Source organism: Miscanthus floridulus, unplaced genomic scaffold (assembly GCF_019320115.1).
Source record: "Miscanthus floridulus cultivar M001 unplaced genomic scaffold, ASM1932011v1 fs_152_1_2, whole genome shotgun sequence".
NCBI classification, from domain to species: Eukaryota; Viridiplantae; Streptophyta; class Magnoliopsida; order Poales; family Poaceae; genus Miscanthus; species Miscanthus floridulus.
In genome coordinates this window covers 126,062-153,368 of record NW_027096280.1, presented here as the reverse complement: position 1 = coordinate 153,368, position 27,307 = coordinate 126,062, and the positions used below count along the sequence as shown (strand labels likewise).

Sequence of the window (27,307 nt, the reverse complement as noted above, 5' to 3'; positions counted from 1 at the left end):
CTCTAATCTCCCCGCACCGGCGACACCCAAGCCGAAAGGGATGCGGGCACGACATTCTAGCCACCTACAATGACCTTCGCCACATCAGCAGCATCCACCACCGACCAGACACGAGCCGGTCCGAGCACACACTCATACACAAATAAAATCTACAAATAAATATACACACACTGTTGCTCACATATAGCACGGCGAGCAACACAAGCACGATGGTCGGAGGTTTTAATCAAGTCGACGACGAGGATGAGCACGCTGACGAGGACGACGGGCGTGGAGGACGACAAGGATGGCCAGAGGTGATCTCTCGACGATGAGGATGCGACGGGGACGACGACGAGGTTGAGGATCGACGACGGCGATGAGGCCATGGTGGATCCAAATTAGATCTGGGCGAGGGCGAGGATGGTGGTGGTGGATCCGGGTCTAGGCGCCGTGCACAAATGGGAGAGGCATGAGCTGGGGCTGCTGGCGGAGATGGCGAGAGACGAGAGAGGCACGTGGAGGCGTCTGGAGGCTATGGGGAGCGGCGGCGGCGCGGTGGCTCTCCGGCGAAGAATGAAGACGATGGATGGGGAGAAGAAGACGAGGCAATATCTATTTGGTGGATCTTTAGTCCCGGGTGAAGCCACGGACCAGGACTACAGAACCTTTAGTCCCAGGTTATGGTAAAGTAAAGCCACGGCCTGGGACTAAAGAACCTTTAGTCCTGGCTGATGGTAAGAACCCAGACTAAAGGTCTGACCTTTAGTCCCGGGTGCAGCCATGACTCAGGACTAAAGTTATTTTTTTTGGTGGGCCACGAAAACGTAGCCAACCTTTAGTCCTGGGTGGTTGATCGGCCCGGGAGTAAAGGTGGGCTGCAGTTGGTTCCAAACGTTTTTCCCTTTTTTATTTATTTCTTTTATATAAATATGCAGAGAGTTATTAATTGCCTAATAAATAAAATATCATCCAAAAAATTATAATAAATATTTCTGGACTTGGTTTTGCATTATTATACACAACAAAAATTTATAGCCTAAACTCTTTTATTTTACTGTATAAATATTTAACATAGTGTAAATAATAATTACAATTTGCACCATGCAAAAATATACTACTTCATTAAAATCATTAAAACTATTACTTTTTGACAGGAAATAAGTTTTCACATCTTATTAATGTTGATCACTTGGTTTTTCATCACACATTCTCCACGGGAAATCCACCGTCAAGCAGAAAATTCATTTAAACCATAGAAAATATGAAAACACAACAAAAAAATATGAGGTCACAGTTATTACATAATAGGTCTAATACATCACTATATATCAAGTGGGCATAGTAGTGAACTTCTTCTTAATGTATATCCTTTGGTTATGATCACGCCGTAACCATGGAGTGTCCTCATTATTTAGCTAGATGCTTGGGTCTTTGTTCACTGTGAAGGGTGGAATTCGGTTATCCTTTTCATAATCTTCTGATATGTCTGACTTGTCTTCAATTTTGACGATGTTTCTTTTCCCTGAAAGAATTATGTGGCGCTTTGGCTCATTGATTGGGTCATTGTTGTTTTTCCCTCTCTTCAGTTTTGTAGACATGTCCTTGATATAGAACATCTGATTCACATCCTTGGCAAGGACGAACGGTTTGTCTTTGTACCCAATATTGTTGAGGTCTACGATTGTCATTCCATACTGGTTGTCGACTGCTACCCCGCCTCCAGTCGCCTTTACCCATTGACACTTGAACAAAGGTACCTTAAAAGTAGGTGCATAGTTTAGTTCCCATATCACCTATATGCGACCATAATATATTTGCTTGTTTCCATTAGGGTCGGTGGCATCTATGCGGACACCACTGTTTTGGTTGGTGCTCCTTTTATCTTGGGCTACTGTGTAAAATGTATTCCCATTTATCTCGTACCCTTTGTATGTGAGGATATGCCATGATGGTTGCCTAGCCAACAAATACAGTTGCTCATCAATACTCTCATCACCCTGACATTCTTTTCGCTACCAATCGCTAAAAGTTTCCATATGCTGACGTGTAATCCAAGCTTCAGACTTCCCTAAAAACTCGGATCAGAGCAACTCTTTATGTGTCTCGATATACGGATCCACCAAGGAGGAGTTTTGCAGAACTATGTAGTGTGCTTTATTAAAATAATTATCATGCATACCAATATATGTTTTCTTCTCTAGTGTTTCCTTTCCACTTAGTCTCCCCTCGTGTCGCGATTCAGGAACACCAATCGGATCAAGGTTGGGAATAAAGTCAACACAAAACTCAATGACCTCCTCTGTTCCATAGCCCTTGGCGATGCTTCCTTCTGGCTGAGCATGGTTGTGAATATATTTCTTTAGGACTCCTATGAACCTCTCAAAGGGGAACATGTTGTGCAGGAACACAGGACCAAGAATGCTAATCTCCTTGACCAAGTGAACTAGGAGGTGTGTCATGATATTAAAGAAGGAAGGAGGGAACACCAACTCAAAGCTAACAAGACATTGAACCACATCATTCTGTAGTTTAGCTAGATCCATTGGATCGATTGCCTTCTGAGAAATTGCATTGAGGAATGCACATAGCTTCACGGTGGCTAGACGTACATTTGGAGGTAGAATTCCTCTTAATGCAACTGGAAGCAATTGCGTCATGAGCACGTGGCAGTCATGGGACTTTAAGTTTAGGAATTTCTTCTCTAGCACATTTATTATACCCTTTATATTCGAGGAGAATCCAGAAGGTATCTTGATGCTTGCTAGGCATTCAAACATGCTTTCCTTCTCTTCTTTGCTAAGAGTGTAGCTGGCAGGACTTAAGTAATGGCGTCTATCATCTGTCTTCTCTGGATGTAGGTTGTCTCGTTCTTTCAAACACTACATGTCATGTTGTGCTTCAAGTGTGTCCTTAGGCTTCCCATACATACCCATGAACCCTAGCAGGTTCACACAAAGATTCTTCGTTAGGTGCATCACGTCGATCGTGCTACGGACCTCTAGGACTTGCCAATAGGGTAGCTCCCAAAATATGGACTTCTTCCACATGGGTGCGTGACCATCGGCGTCGTTCAGAACAGGTTCACTGCCATGTGCCTTTCCAAATACTACTTTCACATCATTGACCATATTGAGTACATCCTCACCAGTTTGGTTGCCCGGCTTGGTCTGGTGGTCTGCCTTACCTTTAAAATGCTTGCCTTTCTTTCTTAGGGGGTGATTCGCAGGAAGAAATCAACGATGGCCAAGGTACACGACCTTTCGCTATTTTTTCAAAAATATACCTTTAATATCATCGAAACAGTGCGTGCATGCATTATATCCCTTGTTTGATTGTCCTAAAAGATTACTTAGAGCAGGCCAATCATTGATTGTTATGAACAACAATGCTCGCAGGTCAAAGTGCTCCTGTTTGTGCTCATCCCACACACGTACACTTGGTCTGTTCTACAAAAGTAGAAGTTCTTCAACTAGTGGCCTCAGGTACACATCGATGTCATTGCCAGGTTGCCTTGGGCCTTGGATAAGCACTGGCATCATAATAAACTTATGCTTTATGCATAACCAGGGAGAAAGGTTGTAGATACATAGAGTAACAGGCCAAGTGCTATGACTACTGCTCTGCTCTCCGAAAGGATTCATACCATCCATACTTAAAGCAAACCTTAAGTTTCTTGCGTCATTTGCAAACTCCAGGAATTCTCTATCGATTGCTCTCTACTAGGACCCATCAGCAGGGTGTCTCAATATATTATCTACCTTACGGTCTTCTTTGTGCCATCGCAACAACTTTGCATGGTCTTTATTTCTGAACAGACATTTCAAGCGTGGTATTATAGGAGCATACCACATAATCTTGGTAGGGATTTTCTTCGTGGGATGTTCGCCCTCAACATCACCAGGGTTATCTCGCCTGATCTTATACCGTGATGCATGATATACCGGGCATGCATCTAACTTCTCGTACTCCTCACCACAGTAGAGGATGCAGTCATTAGGACATGCATGTATCTTCTGGATTTCTAATCCCAAAGGGCAGACTACCTGTTTTGCTTCGTACGTAGTGACGGGCAATTCGTTATCCTTCGGAAGCATCTTCTTTTGAATTTTCAGTAACTCCCCAAATCCCTTGTCAGATACACCATTCTTTGTCTTCCATTGCAGCAATTCCAGTGTGGTACCCAACTTTTTCTGTCCCGCATCACTTTCGCATTCTCTTTTGATCGTCTAGCATGCGCTCGAACTTGATCTTCTCCTTTTCACTTTCGTATTCTCTTTTTGCGTCATGAATGGCCTGACCAAGATCATCAGCGGGCTCATCTTCTGCCACCACCTCTTCTTCAGCTTCCCCCATTGCAGTATCATTGAAGACACCATATTCAGCAATAATGTCATCATCGTCCCATTGTTCTTCTTCACCTTCTTCCATTACAACCCTGGTTTCTCCGTGCTTCGTTCAACAAATATAGTTTGGTATGAAACCTGACTTCAACAAGTGTGAATGAAGACTCCTTGAGCTAACATATTCCTTCAAATTCTTACATATGGCACATGAGCAGCACATGAAACCATCGTGTTTGTTTTGCCTCGGCCACACGTAAGAAAGAATGCACGCCCTCAATGAACTCTTGAAAGCGGCGATCAGCATTGTACATCCAATACCGGCTTATCTGCATTACATGATATACATACCATATTAAAATCTAGAGCATAATTAGTTAATTATATGACATGTATGCTACCACATAAGGTATTAATTTATGAAAGTCTCGCTACAATATAGACAATCCCAACTATCACTAAAAAACTAAAGCTAAAATAAACTTCAGCAGCATAAGGATTTCGCGACCAATCCCAACTAAAACAGATAGATCATGCGTTTGTTCAACATCTATGGGCTTCTTCCGTAGGATCACTGCCTCATCAGCCGCTGTAGCTGCATGTGGAAGAGAGTTTTGCACGTGTTCAACATACTCTTCCTCCCAGTATCAGCCTGAACATCCAGTGCCATCCCACTGAAATTAAAACAAAAAATTAGAACTTTAATCACAATCATCATGAAAATAAGTATAAATTAACCATAATCATCAAATGTGACAAAATAACTCACATTGCGATCCGGACACTTGTAGAAGATACGACCCTTGTTGGGACACTCCTTCCTCACCTGGTACTTCATCACAATCTTCTCCTCACACTTGCCGCATGCAATGAGAGGAAGGTCCGGCCTCAGTCGCTTTGGAACCCGATGAGAGGCCGAGGACCCGGAAGCAGTTACCATCTACTCTCTATACTCATTTTTAATATAATATAAATTTCTCATTTTATAAACAAATAAAATTAAAAAAACTCTAAAATTCTCTATATCTCTAAACCATGAAGTGTGCTATGCATGTTAGAATTGAAAACTCAATACTAGTTTTGAATAACTACTTTAACCTTCCTTCATCCAAATACGCAAACTTTAAAGTGATTTTGAGCTTAAATGGCTTACAAATAAAAAAAATCTACCATGAAAAAAACTACATATATCTAGTCCACAAAATGAAATAAGCTACTGATGACACATGAGCGTATAAAGTTGGTAATCTTTAGAACCGAAGAATCGATGAGGAATGGAAGAAATCTTGTGATACACCGGTGATAGGGAAGAAGAGAGGCCGGCGATGAAGCAAGAACACTGAGCTCGAAGTGGCTCGGGCTCGGGGAGGAACAAGGGCTATATTGGAGAAGACCTTTAGTCCCGGTTGGAGACAGAAACCGGAACTAAAGGTACCTTTCTAGTCTCGGACGGAGCCTCCAGCCGGGAGTAGACTTTTACTCCCGGTTGGAGGGACCAACCGGGAGTAAAAGTTAACCTTTAGTCCAGGTTGGTAACTCCAACCGGGACTAAAGGTCCCCTGCAGCAAAAGCCTGTCGCAGTAGCCGTTGGGCAGGGACCTTTAGTCCCGGTTAGAGCTACAAACCGGGACTAAAGGTATCTCTAGTTTTGGACGCAAAAAATACCAGGACTAAATTCAAATTTTAAAGTGAGATCAAATGTCGTTTCTCTACTAGTGCATGCTGTTTATTATTACAGCAAGATTGAGGTCAAGCAACTACCAATCTACCATACAGGTAAAGCTTATTATGGATCATATAAATATCACCCGTAAATGTCTAAATAGTTAGGTATTAGTACAATGCTTATCTAAGCAGCACACTAGCGCCACTGCAGCGCATCAAGGGCCTGTTTGTGGACACGGGCATTTTTTTTTTTAGAAAAGGGAATATATTAATATTCCAGCTTCTGCATCGACCAATGCATATAGATGTTTCTTATTACAAATACAACCACTGCGGCCCACGTAATCTCAAACACTGGCCCCGTTCGGCTTACCCCAAAATCGGCACTATTCAGCTTGTTTTTTCAGTCGGAATAGTATTTTTCTCTCACAACAATTCAGTTAGAACAGCGTTTTTTTGCCACTTTCAGTCAAGATTTAGCAAGCCGAACGGGGCCAAGTTCCCTAGCTGCTACCACATTGAAACCTACAAATAAATCAATAGTGCAGAATGAGGTGAACTAAAATTTTGCTGATCAAATTCAAAAGCAAGAAGTGCACGATCTAAGTGACAATAGAATAGAGCAAGTTTTTGCCGTAATTCAGTTTGGCGTAATAATCTTATGAAATTACTGAAACCAGAGGGCCACTCTGAGCTGAGGCAACATTGAAGGACTTAGAGATAGCAAAATAGATTGATGATTTTAATGAGAAGTGAAGATTATACTTGTGGGCCGTGATTCTGCAGTAACAGGCCAATGGAGCTTGTCCCCTCTCCAATCAGTTATTGACCCTCCAGCTCCTTCAATGACAGGTACCAGGGAGAGGAAATCATATGGCTGCACCAAACCACCAATAAAATCAGTTATGGTAGTAAAGAACTTTCATTCAGGCAGGCAGTAAATGCATGCTACATTGACTGCTCTTATTCTGTTAAATATGGTCACAGTTTTTCTTTTCCCTAAGATTGTACTAGCAACTATAGTCATGTGAAATCAAATCTGAGTTCAGAGAATAATTTTTCTAAACTTCTGTTCTTTGTCATGCATGAAGATAACTTCCTTATGATATCACAAATATCTTTTCAAAAGTCAAATGATTAACCAGCTACAAGTATTAAATGATTAACCAGCATGGTTCTAGTGGTTATATCGAGGAGTCAAAACAATACCTAAATGCACAACTATCCCTGTGCTTATCTAGTACCAACCAAATACTAGCACCATTGCATACAGATGAGAATAAAAGAACAGGAAGATAACTTTAATGCTTGTTAATTAGTTGCTACACTAAAAGCTCGCTACATAAGCATGATCGACCAATTTGGCACAGCTAAAACACTGATCCAGAAAACAATGAATGAAAAGCTTTGGAAATTACGGTGCCCACTAGTTTTGAGTCAACCTCAGCTTCAATGTTCTTAAGCTGACTTAAGCTTTCACAATGTATGCATAATTTCTGAGGCCATCTAACCAAAACTTAGCAAATTAAATGCTTCACTAAGTAATTCAATCTTGCTAGCAGCGGCGGACCGAAAAAATATTTCAGGAGGGGCTGAACAACACTGCTGTTCGATCTTAAGTCTCAGCCCCCCCTACACTATAGAATTTTGCCTAAAAATTCATGGGGGCTCCACAGGGTTCCACTGCTGCAAAATGGGTAGGAGAGCTTGAGCGCCCCCCGCCCCACCGCTGTGTCCGCCCCTGCTTGCTAGCAAATCAAAAGGACCTCTGTCAAACTGTCAAATGCAAATAATTAAAAGTCAAAACCAACTCTATTAGCTTGATTTCAGTTTATTTGTGGTTCTTTCCTTTCTGTTGTCAGAAAAGATAGAAAACAAGAAACCATCTACTGAACACAATTTAAAGGCTAATGCCATATTCCTAAGTCCTAACAAAAAAATGGAAATAATACCTTCCAACCGGATTCAACAACAATATCCACAAAACCAGAAGCCAGAAGTGCATAAGCATAACAATAGCAGCCATAAAGTGGGACTTTCACCTGGCAATAGAGATGGTAAATACATGTGAGTAATGTTGATGATTGCAGAAAAACGTGAAGCTATAATGTAACACACACACACCTTATTCCTTACACGAATAAATGCATCTTCAGCATCTCCTTCAAAGAGATGTGGGCTTGTTCTATATCTGTCATAGCAGAACAAAGAATTGTTATACTGTAATGCATTATTCAAGACTGTAAAGAGATGTAACCACATTACGTCTAAATACTAAAACAAATGTACATACAAGTAAGCTTGTGCAAGTAAATTACAAGAGCGAACAGATATTTCTTGTCCGTTCAAAGTTGTTTGTTTCCCGTCCACCCCAATCCATCTTTGTTGCAAGATTGGCTAGTCAATGACACCAATAACCTAGAGAAAAGAAGCAAAAAAATCAAGCTTAATTAAAGAAATAGCAATATCAAATATATTAGTAAAGATGCCCACAAAGAAAATTTCAAGAAATTTCTCAAAAAAATATATCATGATTAAAATAGCTAATGATTTAGAAAAGATTAATCAAAATGCCATGTAAAGTAGTTCATTGTTGATATAACCAACAGAGACATTATATAAATATAATGGTATGATGTTTTGTGACACTGATAAATCATTAACTATTTGCATATGCCGTGCAGTAGTCGTAATACAGAATGAAGGAAATAGTGAAATACCAAGGAAACGAAGACATCTAGAAATGAACAAAAGAAAAAGTGTACCAGCTTCCCATTGTGCAGAAGTGCTATAAGTGTACCAAAAAGAGTCTTGCCTACAAACAACGAATTAGCAGTCATTATAATTAAGTTAAACTTAATCTTCTCAATCTCATAATGAGATCAAAGATCTGTTGACATTTCTTAACGTCGCTACCAGGTTTGTGTCCCCGGCAACGGCACCAGAAATACTTGTTGGTATTTCTTAACGCATTCACCATGTATGGAGATAAGATCCATCACCGGCAAAGGCGCCAGAAGTACTTTGTTGGCAATATTTAGCAACATCGTTAATAAATAGCAATGCCACTAGGTAAGGCCTTGATAGTTTCTTAACAATTTTAGATATTTATTCGCAAGAGCACGGAGTTATCATTGTAGCATTTCACCTGAAAGTATTCAGGGTATCGTTATTTATATTTTCCCAAGGGAAGACATTTATTGATTAAGAGTCTAGTATGGATATGAACTTGAATAATATACTTGCAAGTACACCAATGTTTATAATAGGGATAAGAATGGTATTCTCAAGATAGTGGACACACACGTGAGCATTTCTCAAAGGATAAAATAAAAAATAAAGAATAAAAGAATAATCCTAAGTAGTGCATGGCATGGTCTAGTATAGTTATACAAAGATTAGTTGATAATCATACAAGTTACATAATTAGTTTTAGTGTTAAGTGTGTAGCAGGCTAGGAGGCCACCGAGTACTGGTCTGCCATCAACCTCATGTGACAATTTAGACTCCAACACCCCAAACGAACGTGGTGGATTACAAGGGACGAATAGGGCTATCACCACCTGCCGTCTACCCCTCAACCGTGGAGAGGGACAATGCATTCACATGTCTCTCCACACCCAAGCACCTCGCTTGCGTACACAGAAACTACCCGAAAACTACCCAAGTCCCCCCGGACTCCGACCGTACGGATCGACAAGTAAAAGACTTGGGCACACCCTGATGGCACGATGAACCGCCACCTCAATTTAGCTCTAATTCTAATTATATAAGTTATATTAGTGGTTAAGCATAAAATTATATATATGTTATTCTCATGACATACAAACTATAGACTAGTTCATCAAGATCATAACACAACAACTATACTCTAGTTCATAAGTATGACTATAAATAAGTGAAGGCAAGACTTTGGAATAACTTATTTTTCTATTCATACCCAGGAATCTCTTCTTCCAAGGAGCCAAGCCCACCAAGGTAGCTTTGCCTTGCTCTAAAGCTACTACTAAAAGATAAAAGTACTAGAGAGAGTGAGGTGTTGCTCAAGTGAACTGTGTGTTGGACAGGGACTCTACCCCCCCCCCCCCTATTTATACAAGGCTATGAGGCGGTGTGGAGGCTATATTTGGTGGGAAGCCCGGTCTCCACCGCCTCTGCATGGCTTCAGGTTACCGCCATATGAAGGAATGGCAAAGAGGCGTTCGCAGGGGTGCGGGCAGACCCATGGTGCGGCCGCATCCTGACCGAGCTAGCTCGCCACCGCCTTCGCGTGGTGGACTTTGGAGTGGGCCTGGACTAGCTCCTTGGTCGGTACTTCGCCCGAGTAACTTGAGTTGATGGGCTTTTCTATTTATTCCTTTGTGCAAATCAGCGTTAGAAAGCGTCTTTCAGTCTATTCTCCCATGTATTTGTATTTATGTCCTGCAAAACAATGATCTCAAAATACATGTGGAATTTGGTCAATAGTAAATGCATAGTGTTTAAGATTGTCAATTTCTCATCTTTTTGTGTCTTAGTTAGTAGTTGGATTTGGTCGTTAAGGACCACCAACAAGATCCACTGCCAGTTATGAAACTTTTTGTTCCATCTATTGGGTCCAAAACCCAAACATAATCTGCAGAACTCTCCGCACATCTCCAACCATTCTCCTCACTAAAACTGCATGATTCAAGTAAATGTTGGAACTGCATGTTCAAGGTGCCATAAAAGTGAACATAACATTTTAAACACTAGCAAAGCAATCCCACGTGGCATGGGTAGGGAAGTTCTTCAGTATAACTGACACCATTGCTTCTTCTGCTCCTCTATCTGCAATCGTAACAGGACCTGGATTGTATTGAACAATCCTATAAGTGCAATAAAAAAGGCACAAAACCACCAATATAATTAAATAACATATTCTAGTGTCCCAGTGCAAGTATCCTTTTATCCAATAATCAGATATGGATAGTAGGTTCCTATACATCCCGAAGTCAGACCAATTTAAAACATTGCTATGTTGATCAAATTGAACAAAAGAGTACTTAAAGAACTTCAATATTGGTGTGAACACTTCACATGACAAGTCTATCAGGCATGAGCTTCCTGCATACATAATTATTAGAAAGTTGTAACATAAACTGAAGGTTGATTTTCTTCTACCAACCAAGTCACTACAAACCACACTCTAGCACTATTAGATGGTACCTATTGATGCCATCGTGCTCGTCCTGTTGTTTGACCACAAATTCTCCATCTCAACCTACCTAATCGAACTAAATCAATTGCCAAGATTGAGTTGTTGTCCTGACAAGGTTGTGCAGAATGGGTTACTGAGGAAGGCAGTTGTACAATTATATATAGTCAATCTTGTACACAAGTCAAGCCCTAATGATTCTCTGGACTTGAAGGTAAAAACATAGCTATACAAGGATATACACAGAAAGGGTTTAGAATCCTTGAATTTTCCAACGCTCACCTGATCAGACCCATAGGAAGGAAGCTCCCATCAACAGCACAAATAATGAATTGACTAATCCCTTACAAAAAAATAAATGGTAATTTATCTCCACTTCTATTGACCAGTGCTCCCTGAACTTTGAGTAATTTACAACCACATACCAAATTTCCTACACATTTCTTTCTTTGGAAATGATTTGCATACTGCAGGACGTAACTAAGACTATCAGCCTGTTAGTTTACAGTTTCAAGTGATTTCAATCAAAGTATGCTCCCTGCACTATCCGTGTCAGCATTCCTTGCAACAGAAACTAACACTAAATACTTAGTTTACAACGTGCAAAGACAACAGGGCACACGCTCTGATTCAACAACCAGCACACTGTCCCTATAATCAAGTACGAAGCAAAACGAAATTACGAGTGTGGTGTGTCAATAGAGAGAAGCATAGCACGCACTGTGGTCCTCTTTGTCGATGATCTCAACCCGCTGGCGGAAGTACTTCCTGAGCACCTCACCAGCCGCGTCTGCCACCCACTGCGCCACCTCCACCAGCAGCTCCTTTGACAACTCCCCCACTACCGCCGCTCCCCAGCCACCCGCTCCAGCGGCAGACGAAGCCCTAACCGCACACGTCGGCGGGCACCCGTGTGCGCTTGAGGCTACGGACGGCACAGGCGATGCAGAGGTAGGGCTGGGGAGGGGCGAGGTGGCCGAGTGAGCAGTGGTGTAGGAGGAGGAGAGCATTGGGGATGAGGAGTCGGCGGCGGCGGTCGGGAGCGAAGGTTTAAATGTCGGGGAGGAGGATGATGCTCAGAGCACCGAGCAACCACTACTATAAATTGATTTATCACTATCGCCACTTTCACTGTCGTAGCGATAGAAGCGACGGTGTTATACTTCTACCGTCGGCTGGACTGATAACTAGGCCCTCCTAAGAAGGAAACCGGCAATTCAAACTTCTACCACTGATGGGTTAACAATAGATGCGGCAGTGGTATTTTCCCCGTCATATGAAAAGCCGAGACGACTGGGATAGGCGTTATTTCCCCATTTGCCAACTACCCACAACACAACCGTTTGGTGTACCAGCAGTAGTAATTTCAGCGTGAGTTATTTCCCCCATTTACCAACTACCCAAAACACAGTTGTATCACCATTACTCTATGCCTCCTCTCGGCTTCTCCATCTTCAAGGTTGGCCTATTTAAGCCGGGGCTGGATACGCTTCTTGGCAATCCACACACTCCTTCCTCCTTAGATACAGATAGATATAGACAAAGCTATCTTGAGCTAACCATCTATATTTTCTTCATCTCCATGGCGCTCCTTCTCCAACTTCTCCTGCGGCAGCAGCGGCATTGGGAGAAGGCCTTCAAGATTGGGTACTACCGGCATCTAGGCGCAACGGGGGCTGCTCGATCTAGGTGCTAGTGAAAGTTTTGCGATTAAGGGGGTTCGCTTATTTGGACAAGCCAAGGGGTACTGAATTCACTTTGGTATCCTTGGTTTGGTATCCGAATTGCGCAAGGCCACTAGGAAGGTGATATGTCTGTATGTATAGTTGCCACCTTTTTGCCCTGCGTATTTCTTGTACTATCGTTGATTCATCAGTCCTGCACCCTAGCGATCCTCTCCTTCCTCTGGAGCAGCAGCGATGATGGTGGCGCTTCTCTTCCATGCCTCCTCTTCTTGCCTCTCTGTCTCCTGACCATGAGAGGTGCAGCAGGGAAGGTAAAGCACTTCACTGAGATGCTTCTCTTCTTGCCTCTCTCTCGACTGTGAGAGGTGCAGCAGGGAAGGTAAAGCACCTCACTGAGATGCTCCTCTTCATGCCTCTTTCTCGATCGTGAGAGGTGTAGATGTTAGTGGAAGTTTTGCGAGGTGCTGCCTCGTCCTTAGCGTGCACTGCCTATCTCTAGACTCGACTATGGGATGTACTGTACTTGTAGGTCATTGTTATTATACACCCAGTAGTCTTTGATAGGTCTTTGTTATTGTACAACTGAGTTGCTATGATGATTGTTACTGTATCGTTTATATATAGTTTTTGCCTTAAAAACAATTAATAATTAAATGGTGATTCTTGTTACTCCATTTTTTAAATGTTGTAGTATTTGCCTTGGCTATATAGACGTGAGATAAAGCACCTCACTAAGATGGTGCTGGGGTGGAAGTATTTGCCTTGGTTTATTTGTAAATTGGTTTGCTGTATTTGCAAATTATCATTGTTGCAGCTCCCGTCGCTGTTTCATACGGTGATTCAGTGTTGGTGTTAGATTGCAAAGTGTAGGGAATCAAATGGTCCACGTCGTCTTCCCTACTCCGTCGCCCGCGACTCGCGTAGGTGGCCATGGATGTCACGGACCATGACTGTTGCCTTCCCCGCTCGTGTTTACTAGTGGATATGACTTGAATAACTTGTATTAAGAAATTGGAAACATGTGCAAGGGAATCTGAACTGCATCATACAAGAAGGAAGGTAACTATAACGAGTTTAGAAAGGAATCATACTTGCATATCATTGTATTGAGGAGAATGAAGAGTTTATCATACAAATCCCCGTCATCCAGATATATACATATCAATATTGATCTACCTAGAATCTACCACATACTTGTGAAGAACCTATCACACTCATTCTGGATCCTACACTTCTCGCTGTAGAACATAGCGCACTCCTCCCAACCTTCCCATCCTGCATGGTCGCCGCAACCTCTGCCTCTGCACTGATGTCTGTCCTAGCGACACACTGGCATGGCCAGAGGAGGCAGAGGACTAGACTCACCCAGCGCCAGCCGCCCAGCCGAGTCCTACAACACAAACATGGCATGTTGGAGGCGCTGTGTACATTTCTCGTTCTTCCACATCACATTCGCCTCTAGGCCCGCTTCATCACCTTCGACCTTCCTCAACCACCGCCAGGCAATGTTGTCATTGCCGGCACCGCTATTGGACCTGTGGAGCACAAGGGAGAGAACAAATGTAGCAACATCATGGCCTACCATGGTGGAGCGCTCAAGCATGTCGACCGCGACATGAGCGCGCTGCGGTCTTCCACGAAGACAGCGTGCATCCCAACGTAGAAGCAGGCCTCTGGGTTGCCGACGCTAGCAAGCCTAGCGATGAGCTTGGCACGATACTCATGATCGTAGAACCGGTTCTAGGTCCCATGTTGGATCCCACGCAGCAGCACCCGCCACAGTGGTATGCTCTGTCCCACTATGGCATCGCCGCACACCCTACACATCTACGAACAGGTTTTCCGTAGGCTGCCAAGATCTTCCATGGGATCCGCTATAGCCGCAGCGACACAGCTAGCAATCTCAATAGCCACATTCATCGGGAGCTTCTCCATGGAATGAGGACACGCACAACGATGACAAAAGATGGATCCTCAGGTCAAGGAGTGATGTCATGGCAGAGCGAAGCACTAGGGATGAGGGGGATTAGAGTGGAGAAATGTGAGTTCCAAAAAAACCCTCTTGGGATTTTATGATCGCTCCGTTCTTGAAGGTTCCATGGCGCGGGGATGTCGAACATCTCGGGGAAGTCAATCATCATCCTCCAAACCATGTGAATCACGTAAACTGTGTATGAAAATGTGACAAAAATTTAGAATGAAAGAATCTTATCTTACTATCTTATGATTACTAATTAGAGGCCCCAACGGTGTAAACTGTGTGAACCGTGTAAACCGTGTGAACCCCCTAATTTTGCATGTAAATTACCCACCTCTTCCATTACAAAAGATAGAATAAAATAGGCTAGCGGTTCATCACATCATCTCCCCCAAATCATGTGGTTAGTGCTAGAGGGGCCGAGCCACGTGGTCAAGTCAATTTTCTCCGTCCAACTTCCAATACCATTCCATCACCATTACTTCCACTAGGAGAAGCATGCACCACTAAGATCATGCGAGACATGGCCTCGCCTTAACTCCTGCTCTCGCTCAGTGCAATCGAAGGGAACTCCAACAGGCGCCTATCTCGCCCATCCTTCTATAAAAGCGGAGGCTAAGGCGGGGAAGCAAGTACACGATTCCTTTTCTAAACTCGTTACACTTATCTTCTCATTCTATCTTCTTCGTTCGGCGCTCTGCCTCGACACCCCATCTTTTAGATCTCATCCAATGGTGGCACGGGCAACGAAGCACCCAATGGAAGAGTCATCGGAGGTTGTCCCTACTCGTCCATGCATTCGTGCGATACTACGATGGGACAGGGTGGGTAGCTCAGCGGTGGTGCCACCAGAGAGTCGATCCCTACTTCTAGCTATCTCCTCCGATGATGATAGGGGTAGATGATGTCCTCGAGTTGGTGGAGCAGCTAGACATGGCCACCTTCACCCTCCACGAGGAGAGCCAGGAGGTGAACTGGTCGCGCTTCTCTATTACCACCGTGAAGCGGGGAACAGGTCGTGGTAGAGCTTGCTGCCACTAAGGCCTAGGCATGCCACGCTGGTAAGGCATTCAGCATGATATGATCTTGCTTTTTCACTATGTGCGATGTCGTGTCTTTAGTTGTAGCGTTTTCTTCTCTCCGTTTTAGCCGTCTAGGAGCAGCTGATCGCCGCATAGCATGAGGCAGCGGAGGTGATCCACCTTCGGCAGGAAGTCGAGGACGGCGCCCAAGTCTCCCCCCCATATGGTGGCTAGGAGCAAGAGGCGCTACCAGGACCTCCACGTGGCAGCAAGCAACGTTGTTTGCATGTTTTTGCCTCCTGCGCCTGTGGGGACAACCCCGACGGACTACCTTCGCACCGTGCCACCATGGGTCATGGAGATGGCCACGTACTGCATTCGCCTAGGGTCTGCTTTGGCCATGGCCACCACCTAGCTTTGACTAGGGTGAGGACCTGACCGTGGTGGAGCTGGGGTTCCTTCAGGAGGCGAACTATTGGTAGCGTGAGAACCTGATCGGTGAGTTCTCCGACGTGGGTGATGGCGTCTTAGCCCCGGTGGATGTAGAGGACATAATTGGTAATGCTCCCCATGAGTAGTTTGATTGTAACATGCCTCTGCATTCTGAATAAAAATGTTTGTAATATTTAGTAGTTATTACTTTGAGTTCATCTCTGTTTGTTGTGACTTGAACGTTCCATTTATGTGCCTTAGAGTTCACAGATCCGTATGACACGTCCATCATTAGTGTGGGTGCTAACATCTCCCAATCATCACCACTGGTAGCCTTCACTGCCGCTTTCATCAATTTCCAAGCCCATGCGTGAGTCCTAGGCGTCACTCCTACGTGTATTTACAAAGTTTTGCAGAAATTTGCATTCTCGCGTCTAATATAGTGGCTTACAAAGGACACTCCCCACCGTATCTTTCTCCTCCTTAGTGCTGCTATTCCTCATCACCACCCCTACTCTCTAGGGCTGAACTACGCGACCACCCCTACTCAGTGGTGTGCAAGCCGCCAGTCACCACCAACAGGCTAGTGCTCCACGTCGATACTGCCTCACCAGTAGGTAGACAACACAGATCCACCGATGACTAGGCTGGTACTCATCATCGCCGTCGCCGCTCGAGCTCAATGCCGCAAGATCCAAAGGCAATGATGCTTTCACACATCTCTTATGCATTGTTCTTGGATTTTTATTCCCTTCTTCACACATCTGAGTATGAATGAGGCTTCCTTCTGATTATTAACGAACTCACAAAAAACATCTCCTTAGTTGCTCCTTCTCTGATTTAGGCAATAGTGCTGCCGCTTCCATCACCTTCCTCGCTCCACCAAATCCTCATCTAGATGCTGGAGGAGGCCCCCAACAAGAGGAACGAAGTAGCCATCCTCACAGACCATGTCTTGGTCCTCATCCTTAGCCACCTCAATGCCTGCTCCTTGTGCAGCTGCAAGTATGTCTGTCACTCCTAGAATAGCCTCATCTCAGGATTTGAGTATCATAAGGAGCTGCCCTAGATTCTCACCGAATTCTTCTACCACAGTTTGAAACGCAAACACAACTTCACCAGCGTCAATGATGAATATCCCTCCTTGTCCTTCTTGCCCTTCCCCATTCAAGATGTCATGATCTCAGATTGCTCCTGGGGCCTCATCCTCTTCTGGTACTCTAGGTTTTGCTATGTTGTCTGCAATCCGGTGAGTAAGAAATGGTTGCTACTGCCAGGTAGCAACCATTCTTGTGGTTTAGCTCGCTTGGGGTTCGATTTGATAGTCTCTTCACACTTCCATGTGTTTGAATATAGGATCAACGATGATGACTCCTTAGGTGTCAACATCTACTCATCTAAAACTAGAGCATGGATATTTAAAGAATCTAAATGGGGCGAGGATATTGTAGTATCCACATATGGGAAATGTGTGTTTGTTAATGATTTTATGCACATGCTGGAGTTCACCCAGATAGTTGCTGTTGATATGGAGGGAAAGACATGGAGGAAAACTCATAGGCCAACTAGTGATGCAATCTCTATCCATGAAGCTCAGGGTCAGTTGTGTTTATGTACTGCTGATACTTTGAATAGGTATGAGCTTTCAATCTGGATCCTTGAAGACTGGTACTAGTAAATGGATGTTGAAGCATAAGGTGACCACGCTGGAGCTATTTGAAAAGAAGAATATTAAAATTGGTACTGAGGTTTGTGATGCGTCCTACAGAGTGATACAACCTTTATCATATGACATGAACCGCAGTAAAGTTCATGTCCTCCCTGCCTGGGCCATCGGCTATCCTAGAAGTACTTGGAAACTATTATATATGAGCGGCGGACCTCACTATCTTCCTTATGTTCCCTTATTCATGGAGTCATTAGTAGAGCAGTAAAGGTGCATATGCTATATTTTGTTGTAATTACGTCATGCCTTTGTTCAGGTAGGTAGTTGTTTTGATTCTATATATAGGCCAATTTGGGCTTCATAACTAAAGGAATGGTGTGTTGAATATTATTAATTGTGGTGTTTTGTGCAGGTGGAGTCTGAGTGCTTTTGAACAATTTTCCTGCATTGGCTAGGAAGAAGAACAGGGGTTCCTTAGTGCATTGCCTACCAATTCGAAGGATGCATTATATTCATTTTTGCCTATCAAGCAGGAGTGCCACATAGGAGGAGCACAGCTATGTCATTTCATTATGTAAGTCTATAGAGATCAGTACCTTTAGTTTGCAATCTATGTACCGTTTGTGTTAGGACCTCAGTTGAGAAAGATATTATGGTAAGCGTCCATTGTTATTGTAAGAACATGGTTTTTGGATACAATGATTATATCTGCATGCTTTGTGTTCAGTAAGCTATTAAGGGCCGTTTATTGTTTTGTTATCACCACCGCCATTGGTGGTGCAAACATCCAACACCGTCGCTATACATATTATGCGCCAGGGATAAAAGTGTATCACCGTCTAATCGTTTAGTAACCCGGCACCGACTAAACGATCATTAAAGGCGGATCGTGGTGCAAGGCGATGGTGACCATGACCTTTGTATTGACGGTTCATATGCTGAAGCGACGGTGATGTTTACCTCTATAGATGTCTCAGCCGTCGAAGCGATAGCGAAGCTGCACCATAGACAGCCAGATCAAAGTACAAAGCGACGGTGCTAGTGACCACTACACTAGCAGTTGATGTACCCACACGACGGTGATGATAGCCTCCACGCAGGCAGATTGTTTATCAATGCGGCGGTGTTAGTGTATACCCACAGATGGGTCGTACTCCAGTGTGATGGAACTAAGGACCTTATCACAGACGGATCATAAGCCAATACGATAGTGTAGTGTATACCGCAGTCGGTCTTAGATTCCGATGGTGATGGCTATGACCATCACTACCGATAGCTTACTGCTGAGGCCGAAATGTGGCTATAAATGGGGTTACGACGTGGCTGTGAAAGGTCCGAGTGTAGTAGTGAGCGGTGCGCCGACGTGGTGGGTTTTGTCCTGTGGGCTTCTGACCGCGAGGCCGCTCTTCCAGTGTTGTTTTTTTGTTGTGACGATGGAATCCAGCCATCGAAGTGTCTGCCATCTAGCACTAGCTGGTCGTCATGACACGTGTGTTGCATGGTATTTTCTTTCTTGCAAAATGTTGTGTACCCCCTACTTCACTACTTCTTTCTCTCCCATATCTATTTGAGGGCCCCTTAATGCTGGAAAAAATTATGTTTCCTGTGTTTTTCCAGCGAAAATGAACCGATTCCTGTAAATTTTCTGTAGAATTCCGTGGCCTCACTCAACCTCTTTGCATCACAGAGACCTTTGAGCAGTCGATTGATGACTATGTGATCCACCCTCTAGCCCATCTTCAGGATGATGCCAAAGGCAGAGAAGCCATGCTTCAGGCAGCCCATGTGGCAGAAGTAGCCGATGAGGACGCTATAGGTGCAACTGCTGGGTGCCACCTTGATGGAGCATTCATGGATCATCTGGATGAAGAGGGAGGTGATGAGCTCTGAGTCTAAGGTGGAGGAAGAGCGTGGGGCCGAGGCATGAGAGACAGCGGTGAAGATCTGGTTGAAGGTGGTAACCGAGGTGGGCCTGGCGTGGCAAAGCAATTCGTCGAACAGCTTGAGCGGGTCAACAAAAAACATTTGGTTGTGGCAGGCATGGAATCGATCCAATCCAATTCCCACCGATCCAAGCAATTATGCAACCTCCCCACCGCCGACCGGGAAGGAGTCCATTGTGTCATGCGCTTTGCTCCGGCATAAGGCAACACCACCATTGTTGCTCCCACATCACTAGAGTTTAAAGATTGTGGCAGATCTAGATGTGATTTCTCTCCCCCATCTCGTTTGCCTCATCAATCATCCCCTACCCTCCATCTCATCGTCCTGCCCATTTTGGGTTTCAAGTTTATGTCTTATAGATTAACTACTTGGGCCGAGTGATTCGTTAGAGCCAAGTCAGTTCTAGGAGGTAATCGCTGGTGGCTAGGTTGACTATAGGAGGTTTTCTTCTGCGTGGCCAAGTGGGCTCCATATCCCACCCCTTCTTGGTAATGGTGAGGACGCCTACGCCTTTTGGTAGTGTAATCTTGGGAGTCTTCTGGCATGTCTCAGTGGGAGTTTCATGAGAGTTTCATCTGCATTAATTAGATTGCCACATTGACATTTTTGATGACATGTCCTCACTTGGCACGATTACCAACTCTCTATGACTCATGAAATTAAATACCTATGAAACTATAGAATGAAACTTTCTATTAGAAGTGGGTGTTTCATCCCAGTTTCATTTCACTCTGTATGACATGGCAGTCTTAGAAACAATGCTACGAAACTATGGGCCTTTTGTTGTATAGGAGATGGAATTATTTGGACTACCACCTTATTTCCTACTTCCTCTGTCATGAAATGGAATTGAAGATTCAAAATTTATATCAAAATATAAAGTATTCTGGGTCCTTAGCCCCCTTTCTTCTTTGTCTTTTTGATAGGAAATATTGAGATTCCTTATAAACTTGGTGTCATCTTAAAAGACAACATGTAACTAAGGAAAATAACAACTTAACAACTCCATCATAATTAGCCAGGGGGCAAGGTGGTCTTTGGCCAAACTTCTTATTTTGTTTGAAAATCGTCTGAATCCCTTATACTTTAGGGTGGAGACAGAGTATATTTTAGTGTGCTACTTTTGTTGTTTATAAATTGTCTATTTCTATATAACTATACTGCCATATATATTGGTGTACTATGAGCCTATTTAGATGGATTAGGGCTAACAATTAGTTCTATTGGCTCCTATATATGGACTAATGGACTAATAACTAGTTCATGATGGGACTAATAATTAGTCTGCTTGTTTGGATACTTAGAGATTAAAAATTAGTTAAGTAGTTGTTAGTCCTATAGGTTCAAACAGAGCCTATGGTACGGTCCGATAGGAGAATGTATTTTTTCATACAGTTTAGTAATTTACATTGTGATTGTAACCAGAGCATGCGTGCATACATTCTCTGTGTCAATCTAGCTCTCTAAAAAACTGCCAAATGAGGTGAAAATAATCAAGGGATCAAACCCCCGGCATAGACGTTTGTTAGGTGGTCGGGGTGGATTCACCCGATCCCCTTGGTTTAGTACACACGCATCTACGTCCTGTGTGTAGCTTGTGAGGAACCCATCAACCGTCAAAATAAAATTCGTTCGAAACCGCACTTTCCTGGGCAGTAAGTTGCGTGCTTGTACTACATGTTTCTTCAGGTAATGTAATTTGTGTTTTGCTGTTACTCGGTTCTGAGTCTCTTTATTTGTAGATAGAAAGTGAACTCTGATGACAAAAAGGCATATAACAAAATGCAAAAAGAATTCCTGGTTCGGAACACAGCTATTTTCCTTTTCCTGAAGATGAGAAGACACGATCTAAACTCATTGTCGGATTCCATATTTGTTTGTGGGTCTGAGAGAGGGAGAGACACACACACACACATGCTTGGTAATTGGTACTAGTAGTTTGGTACCAATCTAGAAATTCAGGCACCCGGCGTTTTCAGATTTGATTTGAAGAACATGCATGGCTCGCTGACTGAATAAAGGTAGAATCAAAATTGGCTGGCCTGTTAGCCCACAGGATCACCGGTTCAGGTGAGTCGACCACCCGTCAGTCTTGTCGAGCACCCGCTAGTGTTGCCGAGCACCCACTAGCTATATCGACCACGAACAAGCGTTGTCCGACCACACACACTATGGCTAGAGGTAGAAGAAGAGGGAGAACAGAGCATACACACAGTATAAGCACCAGCGTTGGCCGGAACCCTATATTGGAGATGGTAAATCTGAACTCTCTTTATTGAGTTGCAGTGGCAAACTATATATACAACCCTATCCATCTAGTCCTAGTACAGCTGCCCTGCTGCAACAGTGACTAGATAACACAGCAGGACTAACTTCTACGTCTGTCCCTGCATGTGGCTACAGTACGGTAGGTGAGCCGTTCGGCGCCTGCCTCTACAGCGGCTACAGTACTGTAGCAGGGAGTCTTTTCGGCGTCGTCTTCCCTTGCTGTGTGTTCACACAAGAAAGTAGTAGATTATCTAACAATTCTTTCCCTAATCCTACTGCTATCCCTTGTACCCCTCCATGCCGATCATCTCCTTCAACTCCGTGAGTCGAAGGCGTCCAAGCGGCTTGGTGAGGACGTCCGCGAGTTGCCGACCAGTTTTGACGAACTCGATGATGATCTGCCCTCCATCGACACAGTCCCTGAGAAAGTGGAACTTCACATCGATGTGTTTGCTCCGGTCGTGCAGAATCGGATTCTTCGCGAGGGCGATGGCGGGCTGGTTGTCCACCATCAGTGCTGGTGGGTGAGCTTCCACGCCAGTCAGCTCGCCCAGCAGCCGGCGCAGCCACACAACTTGGCACGCTGCTGTGGCCACCGCTACGTACTCTGCCTCGCATGTAGACAGCGCCACCGCCTTCTGTTTCAGCGACAACCATCAAATTGAAGCCGACCTAAGGAAGACGAGCACGTCTAAGGTGCTCCGTCGTCCGTCGATGTTCCCCGCCATGTCTGCATCGCTGAAAATAGTGAGTTGTAGCCTACCCCCGCTGGTTTTGGGAAAGATGATCCCCTGATCCACCGTCCCCTTGATGTAGCATATTAGCCGCTTCACTATAGCCCAGTGATCCTCTCAAGGATCCTCCATAAAGTGACTAACGTAGCCCATAACGAACGCAATGTCTGACCTCATGTGGACTAGGTAGCGCAGACCGTCGATGATGCTCCTGTAGAGTGTTGCATCCACCTTCGCCGTGGTACTGGCCTTCGTCAGCTTCAGCCGCTCCTCCATCAGAGTCACGCATGGCTTGCACTCAGCCATGCCACCCCGCTCTAATAGCTTCGAGGCATACGCGCTCTGATCGAGCATGAGTTCCTCCTTCCCCTGTCTCACCTCGATGCCGAGGTAGTAGGAGAGTGCGTCGAGATCACTCAATAAAAAACGAGCCACCATCTCACGCTTGAAGCTATTGATGTCCTCCGTGCGCATGCTAGTGAGGATCAAGTCGTCCATATACACGTCGACGACGAGCTCCTCCTTCCCCCATCGCTACGTGTAGAGCGCGTGCTCGGTTGCGCACCGCTAGAATCCAAGCTCGCCTAGCGTGGCGTCAAGCTTGGCGTTCCATGATCGTGGGGCCTATAGTAGCCCGTAGAGCACCTTGCGCAGTCGGAGCACCCTATGCTCCTCTCCCTTGACGGCAAAACCTGGAGGTTGCCTGATGAAGACCGTCTCCGCTAGCTCACTGTTGAGGAAGACCGATTTAACATCCAAATGATGGACGCGCTAGTCCTTTGTTGCTGCCAAGGCTAGTACTGGTGCAAAGACTTTCTCGAAGTCTATGCCCTCGTGCTGAACAAAGCCTTGGGCAATGAGGCACGCCTTATGCTTAACAATGGCACCGAGCTCATCCCGCTTGACCTTATACACCCACTTTAGGCTGATTGGACGGCATCCTGGAGGTGGATCGACGAACTACCATGTCTCATTTTCCTCGATCGCCTTCATCTCCTCCAGCATCGCCTGTCGCTAGTTTTTGTCGCGCTCGGCCAGCGCAAGCGTGGGTGGTTCCTCTGCACTAACGAGCAGCAGCTCTTGGTCATTGAGCAGCCGACCAGCCAGTCCTGAGGGCCCTGTGCCATCGATGATGTCATCTAGCCTATGGAACCACACCTCCTCACCTTCGTGAAAGGCATCCATAAACTCAGTGATGTCACTTAGAGGTGAGGCGAACTCGATCGACATTGATGGAGTTCCCTGTTTCATCGGAGTGCTTGGCACAGCACCTGTAGTGCTCGACACTACTCCTGGACAGCTCGTCACTACTCCTGCAGTGCTCGGCACCACTATAGGAGTGCTCAACCTTAGTCTTGGAGTGGTCGGCACCACTGCAAGACCTCTTGGCTCCGCTATGGGAGTGCTCGACACCCATCCTAGAGTGGTTGCCACCACTACAAAACCTCCCAGCACCACTCCTAGTGTGCTTGGCATCCCTCTAGGAGTGCTAGGCACTCCTCCCTAAGTGCTCGGCATCCCTCCTAAAGTGCTCAGCACTGCCCCAGGAGTGCTTGGCTCTGTTGCTGGAGTGCTCAGCACCCCTCCTGAAGTGCTCAACACCTCTTCCCCAGCATCTCCACCACCATGGATGACCAAGTGCTCGAGAACGAAGGTGCTGGTGAAGCCACTAGCTTCCCCCATGCTCAGACTGGTCTAGTCCCAAGCTACCTTCTCGGCGAACATGACATTGCGCGAGACAAGTAACTTGTCTCCACGTGGGTCGTAGAGCCGGTATGCATTGGTACCCTCCGCATAGCCTAGGAACACCATCGGTGTGCTCCTGTCCTCTAGCTTGGTGAGGATCGGCTTTGTCTTCCTGACGTGGCCGATGCAACTGAATGTCCGAAGGAAGGACACGCTCGGCTTGTGCCCATACCAAGCTTCGAACAACATCTTGCTCGTTAGAGCCTTGGTCGGAGCACGGTTGAGGATGAACACCGTCGTGTTCACCGCCTCACCCCAAAACCTTGCCGGCATGCCTTTGGCTTTCATCATGGATCGAGCCATGCCAACCACTATCTGGTTCCACCTCTTCACCACGCCATTCTATTGTGGTGAGTATGGCACGGTGTGGTGTCGCACAATACCCTGATCCATGTAGTACGTAGCGAACTCCACCAAAGTGAATTCGCCACCGCGATCAGTCCTCAGCACGCGGAGCTTCTTGCCGTTCTCGGCCTCCGCGCGTATCTTGAACTTCTTGATCACTGCCATCGCTTCATCCTTGCCTATCAGGAGTTACAGCCACATGTAGCGACTGCAATCATCTATGAGCAGGAGGAAGTACCGCTGAACACCGTTTGTAGCTAGCGTGATCGGTCGCAGAGGTCACCGTGGATGAGCTTGAGAGCGTCCTTCGCGCGATACTTGGCCGCCTTTAGGAATGATAGCCTCTTCTACTTCCTGGCCAGACAGCTGTCACATAGCTCACCTCCGTACTTGATGTGGGGTAGCCCTCGAACCATCTTCTCTAGCCGACCAAGCGGGTTGAAACTGAGATGTCCGAACCGGGCATGCTACAGCCACGGCTCCTTGGTGTGCCTTGCCACCAGGCACATCGGCTGCTCTACCTTTAGGTCGAGCAGGTACAATTGGTTTAGGGACCTCTTCACCTTGGTGAGAAGTCACTGCTCCTAGTCCCTAATCCTAAGGACTCCGTCCTTGATCAGTACCTCGCTACCGCGCTCATCTAGCTGACCAATGCTGATGATGCTGGAACGCAATTGTGGGATGTAATATACATCCATTAGCACGCGGTGCTCCCTGTTCTGGCACATGAAGATGATGGTGTCACGCCCTTAGGTTGCCACCCTTGAGCCATCACCAAACTTCATCGTACCAGTAACATCATCGTCGAGCTCGGAGAAGGATGCCTTGGAGCTCATCATGTGGTTGCTGGCACCAGAGTCTAGGTACCACCGCTGCTCCTGGTCGGTGCCCACATGTCCGAAGTGGACTTGGGCACGTGGTTCGTTGAGGTTGACAGCCTTCAGGGCCTTCCTAGGTCCTTCCACCATCGTTGCCTCTTCCTTCTCCTCGGTCTCAACATCATGCAGTGCACAGAACGTCGCTATCAGGATAGTGGCATCATCATCATCAGCTTACGCTAGATGAGCCTTAGCCTTCTTCTCCTGCTTGCGTTTTGGGCACTCCCGTGCCAATGGCCCATCTTTCCACAACGTCGACAGGCGTTGGGGTTGACCCGCTGCTTCTTTAAAGAAGCCTTACAGCAGCATTTGCTATCGCCACCGTGGCTGGAGGAGGCTATCGTCCTGGAGTTCCTCTGAGCAGACCACTCCTCTTCTATCAGTAGCAGTTTGACATTGTCCTTTGTTGTTGTCGCCTACTCTAAGTGCTCGTCCATCGCCCGCAGATGACCTATCACATCCTCAATAGTGAGGGTGGATAAGTCCAGCATCGTCTCTATGGAGAGAGCGATCTGGATGTACTTTGCCAGCACGGAGTGGAGGTACTTGGAGACCGCCTCCTCTTTGTCGATGGTGACGCCGTGGCTCTTTAGCTTGCTGATGAGCGTCTGTAGGCAGAGGGAGAAGTCCTCCACCATTTCACCATCCTTGAACTTGAGGTTGGCGTACTCCTGCTTTAGAAGCTGGGTCATTGCCTTCTTTGCGCAGTCGGAATCGACGCGCATCGCCGTAATAGCCTCCCACGCCTCCTTAGCTGAGCTCTTCGCCCCCAATGGCTACCTATACTCCGTTGGTACAGTAGTGATGATAACCTCCAACGCTGACATGTCATCTTTCTCATTGTCGGTGCCCTTGTCAACAACATTCTAGAGCCATCGGGCTCTAAGCTTGACCTTCATGGTCACCGACCACTCTCCATAGTTGGTGTGAGTCAGCGTCAGCCAACTGGTGCCACTAACCTTCCGCACCATGCGAACAACAACCTCCGGTCATGGCTGGGTAGCCACAGTAGTGCCACTGCGGTCGCCCATTTTCAAATCATTCATTATCTCCAGCGGTTAGTCCGACGATGATGCTTGTACGGCTTTGATACCACTTGTTAGCCCATAGGATCACCGGCTTAGGTGAGTCGACCACTCACCAGTCTTGCCAAGCACCCACTAGCTATGTCAACCATGAACAAGCGTTGTCTGACCACACACACTATGGCTAGAGAGAGAACAGAGCATACACACATAGTACAAGCACCAGCGTTGGCCGGAACCCTGTATTGGAGATGGCAAATCTGAACTCTCTTTGTTGAGTTGTAGTGGCAAACTGTATATACAACTCTATCCATCTAGTCATAGTACAGCTGTCCTACTGCAACAGTGACTAGATAACATAGCAGGACTGACTTCTATGCTTGTCCCTGCATGTGGCTACAATACGGCAAGTGAGCCGTTC

General features: G+C 45.5%; 1 protein-coding gene and 1 pseudogene across 1 annotated transcript; both read right to left on the bottom strand.

Annotated features, from left to right (window-relative positions):
- Positions 1-6,183: 6,183 nt before the first annotated feature.
- LOC136530524 (bifunctional phosphatase IMPL2, chloroplastic-like) lies at positions 6,184-12,173 on the bottom strand (annotated as a pseudogene).
- A 10,836-nt stretch (positions 12,174-23,009) lies between these two features.
- On the bottom strand, positions 23,010-23,390 carry LOC136530522 (uncharacterized mitochondrial protein AtMg00810-like). The gene has a single exon (XM_066523250.1). It carries the CDS (start codon positions 23,388-23,390, stop codon positions 23,010-23,012), a length of 381 nt encoding a protein of 126 aa, XP_066379347.1.
- Positions 23,391-27,307: the final 3,917 nt, after the last annotated feature.